Source organism: Salmo salar, chromosome ssa29 (assembly GCF_905237065.1).
Source record: "Salmo salar chromosome ssa29, Ssal_v3.1, whole genome shotgun sequence".
NCBI lineage: Eukaryota > Metazoa > Chordata > Actinopteri > Salmoniformes > Salmonidae > Salmo > Salmo salar.
The window spans coordinates 103,350-121,815 of NC_059470.1; the positions used below are offsets into that span (position 1 = coordinate 103,350).

Genomic DNA, 18,466 nt, shown 5'->3' on the forward strand with positions numbered 1-18,466 from the left:
AAAATAATCTCCCACAAACACAGGTGAGAAAAACAACTACTTAAATACGATCTCCAATTAGAGACAACGATGACCAGCTGCCAATTGGGAATCATACAAAAACCCCAACATAGAAAAAATAAACTAGAGCACAACATAGAAAAAATAAACTAGATAAACCCCCAGTCACGCCTGACCTACTCTACCATAGAAAATAAGAGCACTCTATGGTCAGGACGTGACACACTTGAAATAAATAAATGAGGCCCTAATCTATGGATTTCACATGACTGGGGCAGGGGCGCAGCCATGGGTGGGCCTGGCTCCCCAGTATGTGGGCCTATGCCCTCCCAGGCCCACCCATGGCTGCGCCCCTGCCACAGTCATGTGAAATTATCTAAAACTATGCTTATGGTAGAGAAATTAACATTAAATTATCTAGCAACAGCTATGGTGGACATTCCTGCAGTCAGCATGCCAATTACATGCTCCCTCAAAAATTTTGAAATCTGTGGCATTGTGTTGTGTAACAAAACTGCACATTTTAGGTTGGCCTTTTATTGTCCCCATCACAATTTGCACTTGTGTAATGATCATGCTGTTTAATCAGCTTCTTGGTATTCCACACCTGAAAGGTGGATGGATTCTCTTGGCAAAGGAGAAATGCTCACTAACAGGCATGTAAACAAATTTGTGCACAATATTTGAGAGAAATAAGGTTTTTGTGCGAATGGAACATTTCTGGGATCTTTTATTTCTGCTCATAAAACATGGGACCAACACTTTACATGTTGCGTTTATATTTTTGCTCAGTATATATTTTACTGGAGGGCCATGCATTTTCATTTCAGAGAGGTCCGATTTTCTTATTATAAATAACATTCACTCCCCTATGCCGGGCATAGGGGAGTGAATTTCGCCACAAATTTGCCACGTTTTTGCCGTCCTAGATGAATGTTCATGATCGGGGTGAAATCCTATGAACTTGGTCTACGATCAGTATGTCGGGACTCGGGTAGTTTGAGCGGGTCAAGGACTCGATGACCGATGATGGCTGTTCCGTTCTCCAGACCCCTGTCGGATGTCCCAATAATTTTCTGACATGTCAGAATTTGTGGTCGTGCATCTTGTAGTTTGAGCATGAGCAGTGCTATGATGGAATTAGACAAGGACTACTACCAAAAGCCAATGAGAGATGAGTGAGACCAAAAACAATGTGAGACCAAAACAATGATGGCGAAGAGGAAAGCAACAACAACACGCACGTTGTCACTAGTTACCTCAGCCACAAAGTAAAGATTGGCTACAGTGCCTTGCGAAAGTATTCGGCCCCCTTGAACTTTTTGACCTTTTGCCACATTTCAGGCGTCAAACATAAAGATATAAAACTGTATTTTTTGTGAAGAATCAACAACAAGTGGGACACAATCATGAAGTGGAACCAAATTTATTGGATATTTCAAACTTTTTTAACAAATAAAAAACGGAAAAATTGGGCGTGCAAATTTATTCAGCCCCTTTACTTTCAGTGCAGCAAACTCTCCAGAAGTTCAGTGAGGATCTCTGAATGATCCAATGTTGACCTAAATGACTAATGATGATAAATAGAATCCACCTGTGTGTAATCAAGTCTCCGTATAAATGCACCTGCTCTGTGATAGTCTCAGAGGTCCGTTTAAAGCGCAGAGAGCATCATGAAGAACAAGGAACACACCAGGCAGGTCTGAGATACTGTTGTGGTGAAGTTTAAAGCCGGATTTGGATACAAAAAGATTTCCCAAGCTTTAAACATCCCAAGGAGCACTGTGCAAGCGATAATATTGAAATGGAAGGAGTATCAGACCACTGCAAATCTACGAAGACCCAGCCGTCCCTCTAAACTTTCAGCTCATACAAGGAGAAGACTGATCAGAGATGCAGCCAAGAGGCCCATGATCACTCTGGATGAACTGCAGAGATCTACAGCTGAGGTGGGAGACTCTGTCCATAGGACAACAATCAGTCGTATACTGCACAAATCTGGCCTTTATGGAAGAGTGGCAAGAAGAAAGCCCTTTCTTAAAGATATCCATAAAAAGTGTCGTTTAAAGTTTGCCACTAGCCAACTGGGAGACACACCAAACATGTGGAAGAAGGTGCTCTGGTCAGACGAAACCAAAATCGAACTTTTTGGCAACAATGCAAAACGTTATGTTTGGCGTAAAAGCAACACAGCTCATCACCCTGATCATACCATCCCCACTGTCAAACATGGTGGTGGCAGCATCATGGTTTGGGCCTGCTTTTCTTCAGCAGGGGCAGGGAAGATGGTTAAAATTGATGGGAAGATGGATGGAGCCAAATACAGGACCATTCTGGAAGAAAACCTGATGGAGTCTGCAAAAGACCTGAGACTGGGACGGAGATTTGTCTTCCAACAAGACAATGATCCAAAACATAAAGCAAAATCTACAATGGAATGGTTCACAAATAAACATATCCAGGTGTTAGAATGGCCAAGTCAAAGTCCAGACCTGAATCCAATCGAGAATCTGTGGAAAGAACTGAAAACTGCTGTTCACAAACACTCTCCATCCATCCAACCTCACTGAGCTCGAGCTGTTTTGCAAGGAGGAATGGGCAAAAATGTCAGTCTCTCGATGTGCAAAACTGATAGAGACATACCCCAAGCGACTTACAGCTGTAATCGCAGCAAAAGGTGGCGCTACAAAGTATTAACTTAAGGGGGCTGAATAATTTTGCACGGCCAATTTTTCAGTTTTTTATTTGTTAAAAAAGTTTGAAATATCCAATTAATTTCGTTCCACTTCATAATTGTGTCCCACTTGTTGTTGATTCTTCACAAAACATTACAGTTTTATATCTTTATGTTTGAAGCCTGAAATGTGGCAAAAGGTCGAAAAGTTCAAGGGGGCCGAATACTTTCGCAAGGCACTGTATATCACAAAAATGTATGGAAACAAAAATGAATTTTGTTGGTCTTCATTTAAGGTTAGGTATAAGGTTATTAGTGTAGCTAATTAATGCAGCTGCCTTTTTAACATTAAAAGTTTTCACCTCCAATTCCCTCTGTAGAATGTAAGTCATATTGTCCTTGTCTGCCCAACCATTTGCAGATCCATGTTCTGTGCCTATGTCTCTTTTTTTAATGTTTCTGCACATAATCAAATCAAATGTTATTTGTCACAAGCAGTGAATACAACAGGTGTAGTAAACGTTACTTACGACCCCTTAACCAACAATGCAAAGTTTTTAAAAAGTAATTAAGAAAAATGTGCTAAATTAAAGGAAAAATAGTAACAAAATAAATGAACAATAACGAGGGTGTATGCAATGGATACCGGAACCGAGTCAATGTACAGGTTAGTCGAGGTAATTGAGGTAATATGTACATGTATGTATGGGTAAGGTGATTATGCATAGATAATAAACAGACAGTAGCAGCAGCATATGTGAAGAGTGTGAAGGAATGTAAATGTGTGTGTGTGTGTGTGTGTGTGTGTGTGTGTGTGTGTGTGTGTGTGTGTGTGTGTGTGTGTGTGTGTGTGTGTGTGTGTGTGTGTGTGTGTGTGTGTGTGTGGTTTGTGTGTTTTGGAGTGTTAGCGTAGTATGAGAGTGTGTGGTTAGAGTCCAGTGAGTGTATATCGAGCCTGTCCAAGAGTCAGTACAAAAATAATAATAAATCATTTTAAAATAAGGGGTAAATGCAAATAGTCAGTGTAGGTTGAAACACTACAACATAAAAAAAATACATAAAATCATGTTTGTTGGTATATAGACATATCCTCGTTTTTCCTTCTGGAGCACCACAAGGCCAGTTATAAGGCTGTTTACAGCACACTGATCTCAAATTGACTGGCTAATGTTCACTTTTCATTCCGTTGCCATGGGTTAATCAAATATTAACTGTTCAGCAGTTTATGTCTTGGGGGTAGAAGCTGATTAGGAACCTTTTGGTTCCAGACTTGGTGCTCCGGTACTGCTTGCCGTGCAGTAGCAGAGAGACAAGTCTTTGACTTGGGTGGTTGGAGTCTTCAACAATTGTTAGGGATTTTCTTTGACACCGCCTGGTATAGAGGTCCTGGATGGCAGGAAGCTCGGCTACAGTCATGCACTGGGCCGTACGCACTAGCCTTTGTAGCACTTTTTGGTCGAATGCCGAGCAGTCAGGATTTCCTTGATGGTGAAGCTGTAGAACTTTTTGAGGATCTGAGGTCCCATGCCCATTTTTTTCAGTCTCCTGAGGGGGAATAGGTTTTGTTGTGCCCTCTTCATGACTGTCTTGGTGTGTTTGGACCATGATAGGTCCTTAGTGATGTGGACACCAAGGAACTTGAAGCTCTCGACCTGCTCCAATACAGCCCCATCGATGTGAATGGGGTCCTGCTCGGCCCTCCTTTTCCTGTAGTCCACGATCAGTTCCTTTGTCTTGCTCAGGTTGAGGGAGAGGTTGTTGTCCTGGCACCACACTGCCAGGTCTCTGACCTCTTCCCTATTGCCCGTCTCATCGTTGTCGGTAATCAGGCCTTCCACCATCGTGTTGTTGGCAAACTTAATGATGGTGTTGGAGTCGTACGTGGCCACATAGTCATGGTTGAACCGGGAGTACAGGAGGGGACTAAGGACGCACCCTGAAGGGCCCCCGTGTTGAGGGTCAGTGTTGCGTGTTTGTTGTTGCTTCACTATTATTCTACAATGTAGAAAACTGTACAAATGATGAAAAACCTTTCAATGAGTAGGTGTATCCAAACTTTTGACTGGTACTGTAAATATATGATATACACACACACACACACACACACACACACACACACACACACACACACACACACACTAGATTACAAAAACCCATTCATGGTAAGCAGAAATAAAACTTCACAAATCTCCCAGAAAAACAGTTACATTCATCCACCAATAAATCCCCAATCAATACTTTAAATTGCCTGAACGGCACCAGAACATCAAGATTAAATGTATTTAGAATTTTGTTCCAGCATTACGGTGTATTAAAGCTTAAAGCAGATTTACCTAGCTCGGTGGAGACCCTAGGAACCTCAAGAGTTAACCAATCCAAGCAACTCAACAGCAAGGTTAGATACGATGGAAGTTTATGGTGTAGGACAAAAAGGGAGTAATGTACAGATCTACCGGTCTTTAGCAAAGTCCAGCCACCTTTTGATACAGGATACAGTGATGAGTATCAAAACTGTCACCTGTAACAAAATAAAGGGCACTATGGTAGATGGCATCCAAAGGTGTCACGTCCTGACCAGTAAAGGGGTTATTTGTTATTGTAGTTTGGTCAGGACGTGGCAGGGGGTGTTTGTTTAGAGTGTTTCGGGTTTGTTGGGCTATGTTATTATGTAAGAGGGGTGTTTGTTTAGAGTGTTCCGGATTTTTTTGTCTATGTTCTAGGTTAGTGTTTTTCTATGTTCAGTCTAGTTTTTCTTCTATGTTTAGGGTTTGTTGATTGACCTTCAATTGGAGGCAGCTGTTCCTCGTTGCCTCTGATTGAAGGTCCTATGTATAAGGGTGTTTGTGCAATGGGGGGTTTGTGGGTAGTTGTTTCCTGTTTTGTGTCTTTGCACCTGACAGGACTGTTTAGTGTCATTCTTTGTTTTGTATATGTGATTTGTTTATTTTTCCTTCTTTTGATTTAATAAAGAAGATGAGTGTACAAGTTCCCGCTGCACCTTGGTCTAATCCTTACGACACCCGTTACAAAAGGTTTAATAGTAGTAGCAGCTGCACTTTGATAAATAACATCACCATAATCAAGAACAGATAAAAAGGTTGACTGAATAATCTGCTTCCTAGTGCTTAGAGAATGACACAATCTGTTTCTGTAGAAAAAGCCAACTTTAAATCTTTGCTTCTTTTAAATGTAAAATCCATATCAATCTAAATGCCTAAGTATTTATATGCGAGAACACATTAGATTGGAGAACCATCTAATGAGTTAACATGTAGTTCATCTGCAACATTCTTCCGAGAGTTTAAAAACATGTTTTTCGTTTTGCCCATAGTTTTACATCAGCAAGGGATTACATGTCGGCATTTTTTTCCTACGACAACTGAGAAACTCAGGTTAGAATAAATTTCACAACTGAAATATGCAAAACAAAGACACAGGGTTTTGGTGCCAAATATTCTAGCACACAAACTCTTTATGGACAAAAACTCAAGTCTTATATCCAAATCTGAACAGTTAATGTGATCTTTATCACACCATCTATCAATATTGTTCTCCTAGTGGCAGGCGAGGAGATCTGTGGCTAAGGAGTGAATGCAAAAATCCTTGTCTCAGTGTTAACACTGAGTTCTTTACCCTTAGCCTCCTCTCTTGTAAATGACAAGGTTTGATGTGAGACAAGCAACTTGTCAAAGGTGGTGGAGACATGTAGGCATTTTCTGCCATGTAGCAGTGACATACCACTGAGTATTGGGCCCATTAGGGGCTTATTAGTGGATAAATGACCAGGGAGCTCAGCCATGCGCGGAGATGGACAGAACCGGAGACCACTAATCAAGCCTGTCTATTAGCCTGCTGTCAGATTGCCAGCCAACCGGTAACCCATGGCAACAGAATGAAAAGTGAAGATTAGCCAGTCAATTTGAGATCAGTGTGCTGTAAACAGCCTTATAACTGGCCTTGTGGTGCTCCAGAAGGAAAAAGGATATGTCTATATACCAACAAACATGATTTTATGTATTTTTTTAATGTTGCGTTTCAAATACAATTGTGGAAACTAGGACTGGTTTCCCTCCACACTTGAGTTTGTACTTTCAAATTACCTTTTTTAAGAGGACTCTAATAACCTGAAGAGTCAATTGGCCCAGTTGGGCTGTACAAAAGCATTGATAGTTGCATCTAAAGCTACATTCTGGAATTCGAAAAACAACAAAACGGTAACGCTGACATTTTTTCATTTACTGAGGTATAGTTCTCGTTATCCCCTCTCAAATTCATAGACAGTGCTCTAGATGCAAGAACTGACAGTTCATGACATCTTATCCACATGCTGGTTTTTAAAAAGGAATACAACCTTTTACTAGGAAATCGATATACAAAAAAATGAGGGTTCCTCAATGATTCTTTGGGAAGGGTGAAGACTCTATGTGGAACCATAATGATTCAAAAAAACATTTGAGTTCTTCAATGGTTCTTTACAGTTCTTTGCTCTTTTAGTGGTAATTAAAATGTAGGGGAGGAGGCTTGTTACAATATTATGGGGCGTGGTTTGCTCACAGCTGTTTTTGTGCAACCGTAAGTAAGATTCACGTTTATCTAATGTGTTGTGTTATGGGGGAATATATTATATATATATATAAATGTCGTATTGATGTGAGGAAAAGGTCAAGCACAATACATTAATGATACATATCTCCAAGCCTTTTAATCAGCTTCAGACTGCCGTTATTTAAGAACCATGGAGATGCAGTATAATATCTTTATTTAAATGTTTTACCTCTATCCTTATTTTAGAGGTAAGTTCACTGAGAACACATTCTGATTTACAGCAATGACCCGGGGAACAGTGACAGGGGAGAGGAGGGGGGATGAATGAGCCAATTGGAAGCTGGGGAGGATTAGGTGGCCATGATGGTATGAGGACCAGATTGGGAATTTAGCCAGGCTACATCTACATGTCCTTGAAGACAAAGGCAGAGACCCTGTCTATGAACCAATCATTGCATGTCCGTCCACCCCTGTCATTCCCTCACATACCCAAGTACAGGCATGGACCCAGACACACACACACGCACAGCTTTAGAGCTGCCAATCATGTTGAGGACAGATCTTTGAGGGAGGTAAGGGCATGAAAATAGTAGTTTATAATTATTTCGCTCTCATCTCTAAGTCCATTCATTTCAGGGACAAGGAATGTCGAGCCAATTCTTTTTTTAAAGCTGGTCATATGTTTGTGTGTGTGTATGCATGTATGCACCTACTTAATACACAGTGGCCAAATCTCAATTTTAATCATAAGACCCTACGGCCTTCAAACTCATTCTGGACTTCGAACCCAGTTTGACTACATTTTTCCATTGTTCCCGTCTAATCAGGGACTGATGCAGACCTGGGACACTAAGTGTGTGCAAATAATTATCACGTATAACAGGAAACTAGCAGGCTCCGGACCTAGTAGGGTAACAGTTAAATACCCCTGCCCTACACCCTGTGCAGTTTGGATATCTGAAAGGGCATGGCATAGGTATGGTAATAGCTCCACCTAGGCTTCAGATAGGCTAGTTAGGTTTAATGCCATATTGCTAACACCTGTCAAACCTTCTCAGATCTCTGAAGTGCACAGGGCGTTAGGGTTGAAGTTTCACATTGGGATTGGGTCAGTATAGCAGGAATGATACCTTGCCTAGCTGCCGCTACATAACATAGGCCTACACAACAGATCTCTCTGCTGGACATGGATCATGTTACAACTGATCTGCTCCAAATAGTGAAAACCAAACTCTATAAATAAATCTTATGGTTTTATCAATTTTTGTTAAATTCTAATAGACAAGAGAACATTTGAAAAGGATGGCACTGGGTATATATGAATACAACAAAAGGCTAAAGAGCAGGAAAACTAGAATTCAAAATGATTATTGGGTTAAAACAAATATGTGGGGTAAAACTGATACATACATTCCCTGAGAATTAGAAAATAGCATTTCAACATCATTGGTGAACAGTGTGGCACACACACAAGTAGAAAGAAACCCTTTTGAGTTTGTCCTACTACCACCTTGAGTTTGAGTTTGAGTTTATTATCACTAGTAGCATGAGTAAAACATGTCACATTTTCATTGAAACGAATACAATAGATATTTGATTGATATATAGAAACATAGATGGTTGATAGAAACAACATTGAAAACGCTGTGATTGTACTTTTGTACTTTTTTCTTTCCAATGTTCCAATAAAGCTGTTAGGGAATGACGTCTGATGTCGTAAATCGCAATATCCGGGAATCTGAGTAAACACGGCTTCTGGCATGCGCAGTTGTTCCTCGGCGCTTCGACCTCTGCAGCCGGTAAGTGAAGGGGAGACTATTGGAGGTCTGCGCGGAAACATTTTAACAATCGATCTTCTATCTAAAGTCGTTTTGGATCCACACCGACATATACTTTATGTGAAGACAGTTGTTTTGCACATATAATAATTAATGGATTCGCTGTTTTTTTAGATTTTTTTTGTGAAATTCTCATTGACCTTAGCAACTGTTGTCTCTCTTTTTTTTTAGAGACAAAACCAGGTGACTCGTCTTCAGTTGATGTATCAGTGAACACATTAAACCAATATGTACGCCTGTGCGAAGTTCGTCACTACACCTGCACTGGTGAGTTGTGAAAGTAATGATAACGTTACATATAAGTTGTCATAGCATAATGTTGATTAGGTACGTGGGCCTGCTGAACTTGTACTTATTTTTTGACTTAGGAACTGCTGTAACGTTTCAGTGCATGCAATTGTGCACACTGAATGGCAAGTAACTTGGTTTAAGTCTATTATTTTTTAAACCAGCTCTTGGAAAATAACGTTACTTGTCACCTAAGCTAGGTAGCTAGTTTTAGCTATGCTAACGTTAGGTTGCTAACCAGCGCTCGTTAGGTAGCTAATGAGCTTTCTTTGTAATTTCAAGGTCATGCAGAAATAAAGCACCAAAGACAGCCAAATGAAGCCCTTCGTATTTCAGAAGCAATGTGAATTGGGGTGGGTATAATTTGTGGACCGTTCCAGCAGGATCTGTTCCAAAAACTTCATAAATAACAAGGTTGCCAACAAACAACGCATACAAAGTTGTATAGCGGCCGAAATAGAGAGTGGGTGGGTATAATTTGTGGAACGTTCCAACAGGAATCTATTCCAAAAACTTCGTAAATAACAAGGTTTCCAAAAAACAACGCATACAAAGTTGTGTAGCGGCAGAATAAGATACCGGGTAGGGAGTGGTCTATTTCATTGCGTTTTTCACTCATCACGTCTATTCCGAAAAATGTCTCTCCTCACATGTCTGTTTGCCTATGGACAAACATTAAGAATAAGCTACGTGGTGAGTTGATGCCTATTCGGCAGCTAGTTAGCTAGGTTTGTATGCGTTGCTACTTTGTATGCGTTGTTGGTTGGCAACCTTTTACTTTAAGTTTTTTGGAACAGATTCCTGTTGGAACGTTCCACAAATTATACCGACCCAGTGGGTAGGGAGGGAGTGGGCTATTTCATTATGGTTTTCACTTACCACGTTTATTCTTAAAAATGGGGGCAAGCTACTAGTTATGTACCATGTGGTACTGCCCACATCTGACTTTTTAAAGTTGGTCAGTTGTGATGTACATGATATTGTCCATGTGTCCCCCTGTGACTCAATTAACAAATGTTTTTTTTGGGAGGTGGTGTGTTTGTAATCAAGTTGATGTTATGGAAGTTGCATCGCTTAATGTTACTGTTTTTTAATGTACAGGTCCGTTCTGGATCCAGGGCCTTATACAGACCCCTCTCTGCGTCTGTCCTTTCCCGACCGGATGTCAGAACAGGAGAGGTGAGTGTCTACCTGCCCCTTTACCCTTTAGTTCCCTTACCTCCAGGAACAACAACTTCTATGGACAACTGATGCTACCTTTCTAGATTTTTTTCCTTAGGTAAAATGTTGCAGATAGACATGTTATATAAGAAAACAACCCTCTGCTCTCTTCTAAATGATAATGATTCCCTCTGCAATGATCTGAATGTTGTCTTAATCTTACATGTTTAATATTTATCTTATACCTGTTTTTATGGTCATTTTAGTCCATTTTTTTTTTTTTAAATATGATTTTAATTTAAAAAAAATTTTTTTTTATTGCTCCCAGGCTAGTACTACCCTTGTGCCACAGAGCACCTTTTTCCAAGTAGCACTGAGGAGTTTCCAGACTAGCGCTGTGAGCAGAGACATTGACACAGCAGCCAAGTTCATTGGCGCTGGAGCTGCCACAGTTGGAGTGGCCGGTTCTGGTGCTGGAATCGGGACTGTGTTCGGCAGCCTTATCATCGGATATGCAAGGTAAATATTGCCATTAGTAGATATGGTGCCCTACTTTATACCCTCAACTATGTGAATTTTTGCTGATTTTTCTCAGATGCATTTTTGACAATGTTTAGGAAAATGGTTAACAATTGCTATGGCTGCAAGTCTCTCCCACAGCTTTGATTCATGGATCTAACAACCTTTTTGTTTTTCTCCCCAGGAACCCCTCCCTAAAACAGCAGCTTTTCTCTTATGCTATCCTGGGATTTGCCCTGTCTGAAGCCATGGGTCTGTTCTGCTTGATGGTTGCTTTCCTGATCCTGTTTGCCATGTAAATATATCTTCTGCTGATGGTGATCATGATTTTGAAACTACAGCTGTGATTACCTATTTTACTCGAGCAACCAAAATTGTTCCGTGTTGGTCATGAAATTGTACATTTTCCAAGTTTTTGTTGAAGGATAACAAAACCAAAAGGCATGTATTGTAAAGATGTTACCAATTACAGAATAAAAATGCATGTATTTCACTATTTAAAATGTATGAGTTATTTTGTGTATTTCCTTGCAAAACACTTTCAAAGGAACACCAGATTTCTCTCTAGTGTGTGCCCTTGAGCTCAAAACAAAGCATATAGTTATGTTAACTGCAGGTTGGCTTTTGATTAAGTGAGTTTTATTAAATTACACTGTACTTTTGGTTATCATGTGTTTCTTAATTGCAATAAATCAACTTTCACTGGTGTAATACAATTTCCTCTATTGCTGTTCCATGAGGATAAATTGTCAACATGATTCTGCTTTACATTTATTTTTAGTGCTTTTGGAACTTCCATTTGATATATGTTAAAGTTGCCCATAGATGCTGATCTTGGGTCAGTTTTGCATTAAGATTGGGGAAGTTGATCTGAGATCTTTACCTAGGGGAAAATGTATCCCAACGCCATACATTCCTCTCGATCTTGGAAAATATTTTAGATTTGGGATGAGATTTAGTTCAGCTGTTGGATTGTATTTCAATAGACACTTCCAATTTCTTTGTAGTGAGGTAGATCACAAACTTGCATTTTGAGATTATAAACTTCCTGAGCACTATATTAATAGCGGTAAGTAAATATCTTACAGCGGTTGGATCCTGTGCAGAGACATGAGCACTAGGCTTACTCCCTGTGACACAAGTGCCTGGGCTTTTGAATTGACCCCCACATTATAGCTCGCATTGCTTTGTAGTACTGGGATAGCCTTTGGAGCATACCTGTTGGCTTTGGCTTGGCACAAAGGAGGATGCAACTGGCTGTATGTGAGTGGACGGTGAGCTGTGCTGATGTCTCTGGACCTGTCTGATTCTGACCCCCCCCCCCCCCAGCTATGACCATTATTCTTCAACCGCTCAGCCCATTGACACTTCCAAAAACAAACTGCTTCTGCTCCCATCCTGATTTAACTGTTTTTGTTTAATTACTTATGTGCTATGTATGTAATTCAGCTCTTAGCTGCCAACTACAGCCTACATGTGTAATAAAACAACTGCTATTATGGTGCCTGGCACAAGGCCTGGCCTTTATCTGGCTATCCTGCTCATGACCCTACAAGATCGAGTTGGTAGCACACACCTTCCATAGGTATTTTGTATTTCTGTTACTCTTCCTGGGGTCCAGCAAAATGAAGGCAGTTATACAACTTTTTTTTAAACATTGCATTCACAACATATTTCACAACATATTAAGTGTGTGCCCTCAGCCCCCTACTCTACCACATATTTATAACACAAAATCCATGTGTACGTGTGTAATGACCGGTGGCACAGGAAGTAGTGCTCTTGCCTCCGCACTGCAGGATCTATGAATCGATAGCTCAAACATTGCCTGTACTAGGCAACATTGCATGTAATAGGCTTATGGATTCTCTCCTTTTTTTTAAAATGTTTTTATTTCACCTTCATTTAACCAGGTAGGCAAGTTGAGAACAAGTTCTCATTTACAACTGCGACCTGGCCAAGATAAAGCAAAGCAGTTCGACACATATAACAACACAGAGTTACACATGGAGTAAAACAAACATACAGTCAATAATACAGTAGAAAAATAAGTCCATATACAATGTGAGGAAATGAGGTGAGATAAGGGAGGTAAAGGCAATAAAAAGGCCATGGTGGCGAAGTAAATACAATATAGCAATTAAAACACTGGAATGGTAGATTTGACAGTAGATGAGTGTGCAAAGTAGAAATACTGGGGTGCAAAGGAGCAAAATAAATAAATACAGTTATTTACAGGTATGTTTGGCAGCATATTCTCACATGGTGGAATTAACTGCATTGCTGCTGATGGTCCATGCTTTCCAGAATCCTTGGGACTTCCCAACTCTGACGTTACTTCATTGAAGTTGAAATTTAAAATGGGTAGGGACATCCTAAGGATCCCGGATAGCACTAACCCTGCCACATCCTATTCTGAGCAGCATCACATGGTAACCATGGTAACACTTCGGCCTAAAATTGAGGCTGATGGTCACGTGATATCACAAGATGGCGACTTCGTGAAAGATGGATACGGTGATGTGGTGTAAGTACAATGTGTTGGGCTCAACTATATTATCTATATGCATCGGATAGAATACATATGGACTTTATCCTCAATGCAGATAAATTAATGTTTGCATCTACGCCTGTTCGCGATCTTTGTATTTGTTTATTTATTTTTGCCATGAAGTCGGCGGCGTCTCACAGTGTGAGCAAACGCGTCAACGTTAAGTGGCTAGCGCTAGCTAGCCTGGACTGGCTCTGTTATTGAAGTAGAAACGTTTTATACAGCTTAACATTTTGTTGTTGCTATATGTTTTCTCGCAGATTAATATTTATTCACTGTATTCCCATTATCAGCTTTCTAACTGCGGTGGAAATTGTCATCTATTGCGCTTCAATTAACGCACCAAGAATGGCTCTAAATGTCTTTGGTAAGTTACCTAGCTAGCAAACTGTTCTCCTCTGTCAGTTTGATACCTCTCTAGTCCCAATACCAGCTACAACGTCATCTTCCTAGTAATGCATGTGACAGATATGCAAATGTTATGCTATAGAAATGTGGTCAGTGTTTGGCTATCCAGCTACCTTTTTTGGCCTTGTCGGAAGGCCTGTAGAGTTCTTTCGCGCGAGATGAAAACAACAGATTTGTAGATACGATGTTGGCTGGCTAACTAACAGTTTAGTCTAGTCATTATCAACGTTAATGAATTAGCGTTACAGCCTTTTAGGTAATGTCAAAACCCCCTTGATCACCAGAGGGCATCACATGGTGTTGAATGACACACTTTGTCAGCTTGTCTGTGATGATTGACAAAGGACCCTTTTCAAGAGCTGGAATAGTAGACTACAGGCTATTTCCTTGTTTTTGTCGTTGTTGCATCAAACAAAAAACATTGGCAATTTAGCAACAATGGTAGGGGGATGCTATACTGGGGTAGGCATCGACATGTCTGTCACTTTTGGTCCAACTAGGAAAGGGAGAGAAAATGCATAAAGAACAGTTAGGGGACAGGAAATTTAGTGCATTTCAAGTTTAAGATAGAGCTGACATCCAGGCTGTGGGGGATGAGACGGGAAGCTCTGTGCTTCTGACAGATATCCAGTGTATTCTGTCAGAACACGCATGTCATAGTCCTTTCAGGATGTGGGATGTGGTTGAAAGCACAGTCTGCAGCAGTCTGTTGTGCAGTAGTTATTTGAAGGTCAGAACATCCTTGTAGTAGCCTAATTCAAATCTTTGTTAGTAGCTATCTTTTAAAGGTATCCTACGCAATGGTATTGACCCAAACTGCATGTGCTACAGTAGTGGTACGGTTTAGTATAGAACAGTGGTAATTTTTTGTAAGGATATGTTGCTATGAGTGGAGACAGCGCGACCGTATCAACAATGGCGGACGTGTTAGAAGAGTTTTGTGTTCTGCCTCTTTTTTATGTTTATGCTTCCTATACTGCTATGTGGCTGAGGCATTAAAGGAGAGCATAACTGTCTCTTGAACTCTGCTCTACGAGTTAAATGACAACAAAACGGTGCATTACTGCCAGTCCACCACCAACATGGATGGATGTGCGGAGCCTATGCCATAACTCCATGGCCAGATACCGTGTCTTTGGGCCAGCTGCACCTCCTTTTTAGCGAGGTGAGCAGCGCTTAAAAAAGTGTAATATGAAACGTCAATTCCATGCCCCCATAAAACAGTTTGGCTTGGCACCATGATGTATAAATGTTTTAATGTATGCATGCTCTTACTTCTCAAGTACAATAAGTCTAAGCTAATACTAATGTTAGTTTTATTGTGAATGTGCATAAAATCCACTGCATTAGTTTGGTATTGTTGATTAGGCTAGTCTCAAAGTATCTTGCGTGTAGCCTAAAATGAGTAACCTATATTATTCTCGAAGGCAATTCACATGTGCTAAAGGCTCGCTAGTGTAATATATTTTTTTTGTAAAACATATCATGTCTGTGTTACTGAATCTGTTCACTTGCTGTAGATTTAGCAAATCAAATTTGTCAGGGTGGCTTAATCAGCACAGTTTAAGTGTAGTGTGATACAATGGCCACCCGGAGGCACTGTAAATCAGGAAACAAAGATTTTTGTTAGTCTGTCAATGTTTATTTAAACAATTTTATTTTTTTAAAGACTTGATATTATGTCATTCTTTCCTCAGACCATGATGAATACAGGCCACCAGTGTGGAAATCTTATCGTGAGTATAGATGTATTCTAATGATGAAAATATTGAAGGGAGCACTGTAATCATGATGTTTTACTGACTGTGTTCTGTTTTCGCACCAGTGTATCAGCTTCAACAGGAGGCACCACATCCACGGCGATTGACCTGCACCTGTGAGGTAAGCAAACAGATATAGAATACAGACAAATTGCAGGTATTCGTAATAGATCCTCAACCTTACTACAAGATTATTAAACAAAATGCTTCCAATATGACAATTTTATATGAACTGAAAACAATTTACTGCAACACTTGATGAACTGTGACAATATAGGTCTGCACAGGACTCATTTCTTCATCCTGCTCCCGCAGCTTTTTATACCACACCCACCACTTCCTGCTGTTTTTTTGTCTAACTCCCGCCTGCTCCTGCAACAACTGGTCCCACCCAACAGCAGTTCCAAAATGTTATTTTAGGTTAAGCTAACTTGGGAGCCCTGGTCTCAGCAATTTTGCCACCCTAGGCAATATCAAAATGCACAAAAACAGCCAAATAAATAGGTTAAATAATCAGATATTCTCACATGGACAGTTTTTATTTTAGGCTACTGGTAGGCTATTATTGGGTTACATATCAGCCAATAGGCTAGGGGTTATTTGAAAGAGATCCAGATTTGGAGAGAAGTAGAATAGAGTGGTTACTTGACTTGAGGTACGTTTGGCATAATTTTTAGGAGCGGGATGATTTTCAGGCGGAGACGTGTTATTTCCAGTCAATGTAGTAAACTACACTCACCGGCCAGTTAGTAGGTACACCCAGCCTGAGTTCTTCGGTGCATTCTACTAGGTGTCGGAAACATTTCACAGGGATGTTGGTCCATGCTGACACAATGGCATCATGCAGATGATGCAGATTGGATGCCAGTACATTCATGCCGCGAACAACCCGTTCCATCTCATCCCAAAGATGCTCTATTGGGTTGAGTTCTGGGGAGTGCGCAAGCCACTCAAATAAACTGAACATGCTGTCATGTTCTAGGCAATTTTTTTTCACTCCTCAATTGTCCAGTGTTGGTGATTGTGTGCCCACTGGAGCTGCTGCTTCTTGTTTTTAGCTGATAGAAGTGGAACACTGTTCACACCCCTCTTGTTGGGGAAGGTAAAATGTTGCAATTTGAACTTAATTTTGTGCAATTCAACCCATTTTGCATGGGGCAGAGATTTTTTGTTGTCGCTGTTTTTAAAGCTAATTTCCTGTAATTCTATGGGTTCTTCCATACCTTTTGTGTGTTTATATGATACCAGGGGTCAAAGCCCGGTCCGTATTGACCCCGTTATGAGTCCGGACCCGGTCCACAGTCCGCCAGTTGATTATGGAGGCCCGAGATAGACACTGTCATGCTTGAAAAACCCAGGAGGGTGGCAGTTTGGCCGGCAGCGACGAGCATACCACGCTTAAAGTTGCTTAGGTCAGTAGTTTTGCCCATTCTAATGTTCAATCAAACATTAACTGGGTGCTTGTCTGCCTACTTTATATAGCAAGCCACAGCCACGTGACTCACTGTAGGAGCGATTCATTTTCATGAACTGGGTGGTGTACCTAATAAACCATTAAACAGGTAAGGTGTCAATACAGGACAAAGATTGAGTCGTACTACACCTGCTCTGACGCTCGTCGGATGTGGCAGGGCTTGCAAACCATTACAGACTACAAAAGGAAGCACAGCCGGGAGCTGCCCAGTGACACGAGCCTACCACATGAGCTAAACTACTTCTGTGCTCGTTTTGAGGCAAATAACATTGAAACATGCATGGGAGCACCAGCTGTTCCGGGAGACTGTGATCACGATCTCCGCAGCCGATGTAAGACCTTTTAACCTCTCTGGGCTAGGTGGGACGCTTGCGTCCCACCTACTCAACAGCCAGTGTAATCCCATGGCGCGATATTCAAATACCTCAAATGCAAAAACTTCAATTTTTCAAACATATGACTATTTTACACCATTTTAAAGACAAGACTCTCGTTAATCTAACCACACTGTCCGATTTCAAAAAGGCTTTACAACGAAAGCAAAACATTAGATTATGTCAGCAGAGTACCCAGCCAGAAATAATCAGACACCCATTTTTCAAGCTAGCATATAATGTCACATAAACCCAAACCACAGCTAAATGCAGCACTAACCTTTTGATGATCTTCATCAGATGACAACCCTAGGACATTATGTTATACAATACATGCATATTTTGTTCAATCAAGTTCATATTTATATCAAAAACCAGCTTTTTACATTAGCATGTGACTAGCATTCCCACCGAACACTGCCGGTGAATTTACTAAATTACTCACGATAAACGTTCACAAAAAACATAACAATTATTTTAAGAATTATAGATACAGAACTCCTCTATGCACTCGCTATGTCCGATTTTAAAATAGCTTTTCGGTGAAAGCACATTTTGCAATATTCTCAGTAGATAGCCTGGCATCACAGGGCTAGCTATTTAGACACCCAGCAAGTTTAGCACTCACCAAAGTCAGATTTACTATAAGAAAAATATTATTACCTTTGCTGTTCTTCGTCAGAATGCACTCCCAGGACTTCTACTTCAATAACAAATGTTGGTTTGGTCCCAAATAATCCATTGTTATATCCAAATAGCGGCGTTTTGTTCGTGCGTTCAAGACACTATCCGAAAGGGTAAATAAGGGTGATGAGCACGGTGCATTTCGTGACAAAAAATGTCTAAATATTCCATTACCGTACTTCGAAGCATG

The 18,466-nt window shown here is 40.6% G+C and overlaps 2 protein-coding genes across 7 annotated transcripts in view; both read left to right on the forward strand.

The window, feature by feature from the left end:
* The first annotated feature begins 8,910 nt into the window (after positions 1-8,910).
* Positions 8,911-11,521, forward strand: LOC106590033 (ATP synthase F(0) complex subunit C3, mitochondrial). 4 transcript variants are annotated; one of them, XM_014180525.2, is made up of 5 exons: positions 8,911-9,018; positions 9,229-9,324; positions 10,447-10,524; positions 10,835-11,025; positions 11,210-11,521. In XM_014180525.2, the coding sequence occupies exons 2-5, from the start codon at positions 9,286-9,288 to the stop codon at positions 11,322-11,324; spliced, it is 423 nt and encodes a 140-aa protein (XP_014036000.1). In that variant the 5' UTR covers positions 8,911-9,018; positions 9,229-9,285; the 3' UTR covers positions 11,325-11,521. The 4 variants fall into 4 exon arrangements, with proteins under 4 accessions (XP_014036000.1, XP_045566656.1, XP_045566654.1 ...); XM_045710698.1 differs by lacking the exon at positions 8,911-9,018 and adding an exon at positions 9,026-9,043; XM_014180526.2 differs by lacking the exon at positions 8,911-9,018 and adding an exon at positions 9,032-9,117.
* A 1,902-nt stretch (positions 11,522-13,423) lies between these two features.
* Positions 13,424-18,466, forward strand: part of LOC106590032 (N-chimaerin) — a 44,191-nt gene continuing 39,148 nt past the window's right edge. For 2 of the 3 annotated variants that reach the window (XM_014180521.2, XM_014180522.2), the window contains exons 1-4: positions 13,424-13,552; positions 13,870-13,943; positions 15,682-15,720; positions 15,810-15,865. In XM_014180521.2, the coding sequence (XP_014035996.1) occupies positions 13,455-13,552; positions 13,870-13,943; positions 15,682-15,720; positions 15,810-15,865 (267 nt within the window). In that variant the 5' untranslated portion in view covers positions 13,424-13,454. Of the gene's footprint in view, positions 13,553-13,869; positions 13,944-15,021; positions 15,150-15,681; positions 15,721-15,809; positions 15,866-18,466 lie in introns of all 3 variants that reach the window. The other variant, XM_045710718.1, reaches the window with a different exon arrangement.

Excerpts from the sequence above, each read along its gene's own strand:
- LOC106590033 (XM_014180525.2), top strand. The coding sequence starts at position 9,286 with ATGTACGCCTGTGCGAAGTTCGTCACTACACCTGCACTG. Across the intron at positions 9,325-10,446 it reads TCGTCACTACACCTGCACTG|GTCCGTTCTGGATCCAGGGC; the intron begins GTGAGTTGTGAA and ends TTTAATGTACAG. Across the intron at positions 10,525-10,834 it reads CGGATGTCAGAACAGGAGAG|GCTAGTACTACCCTTGTGCC; the intron begins GTGAGTGTCTAC and ends TATTGCTCCCAG.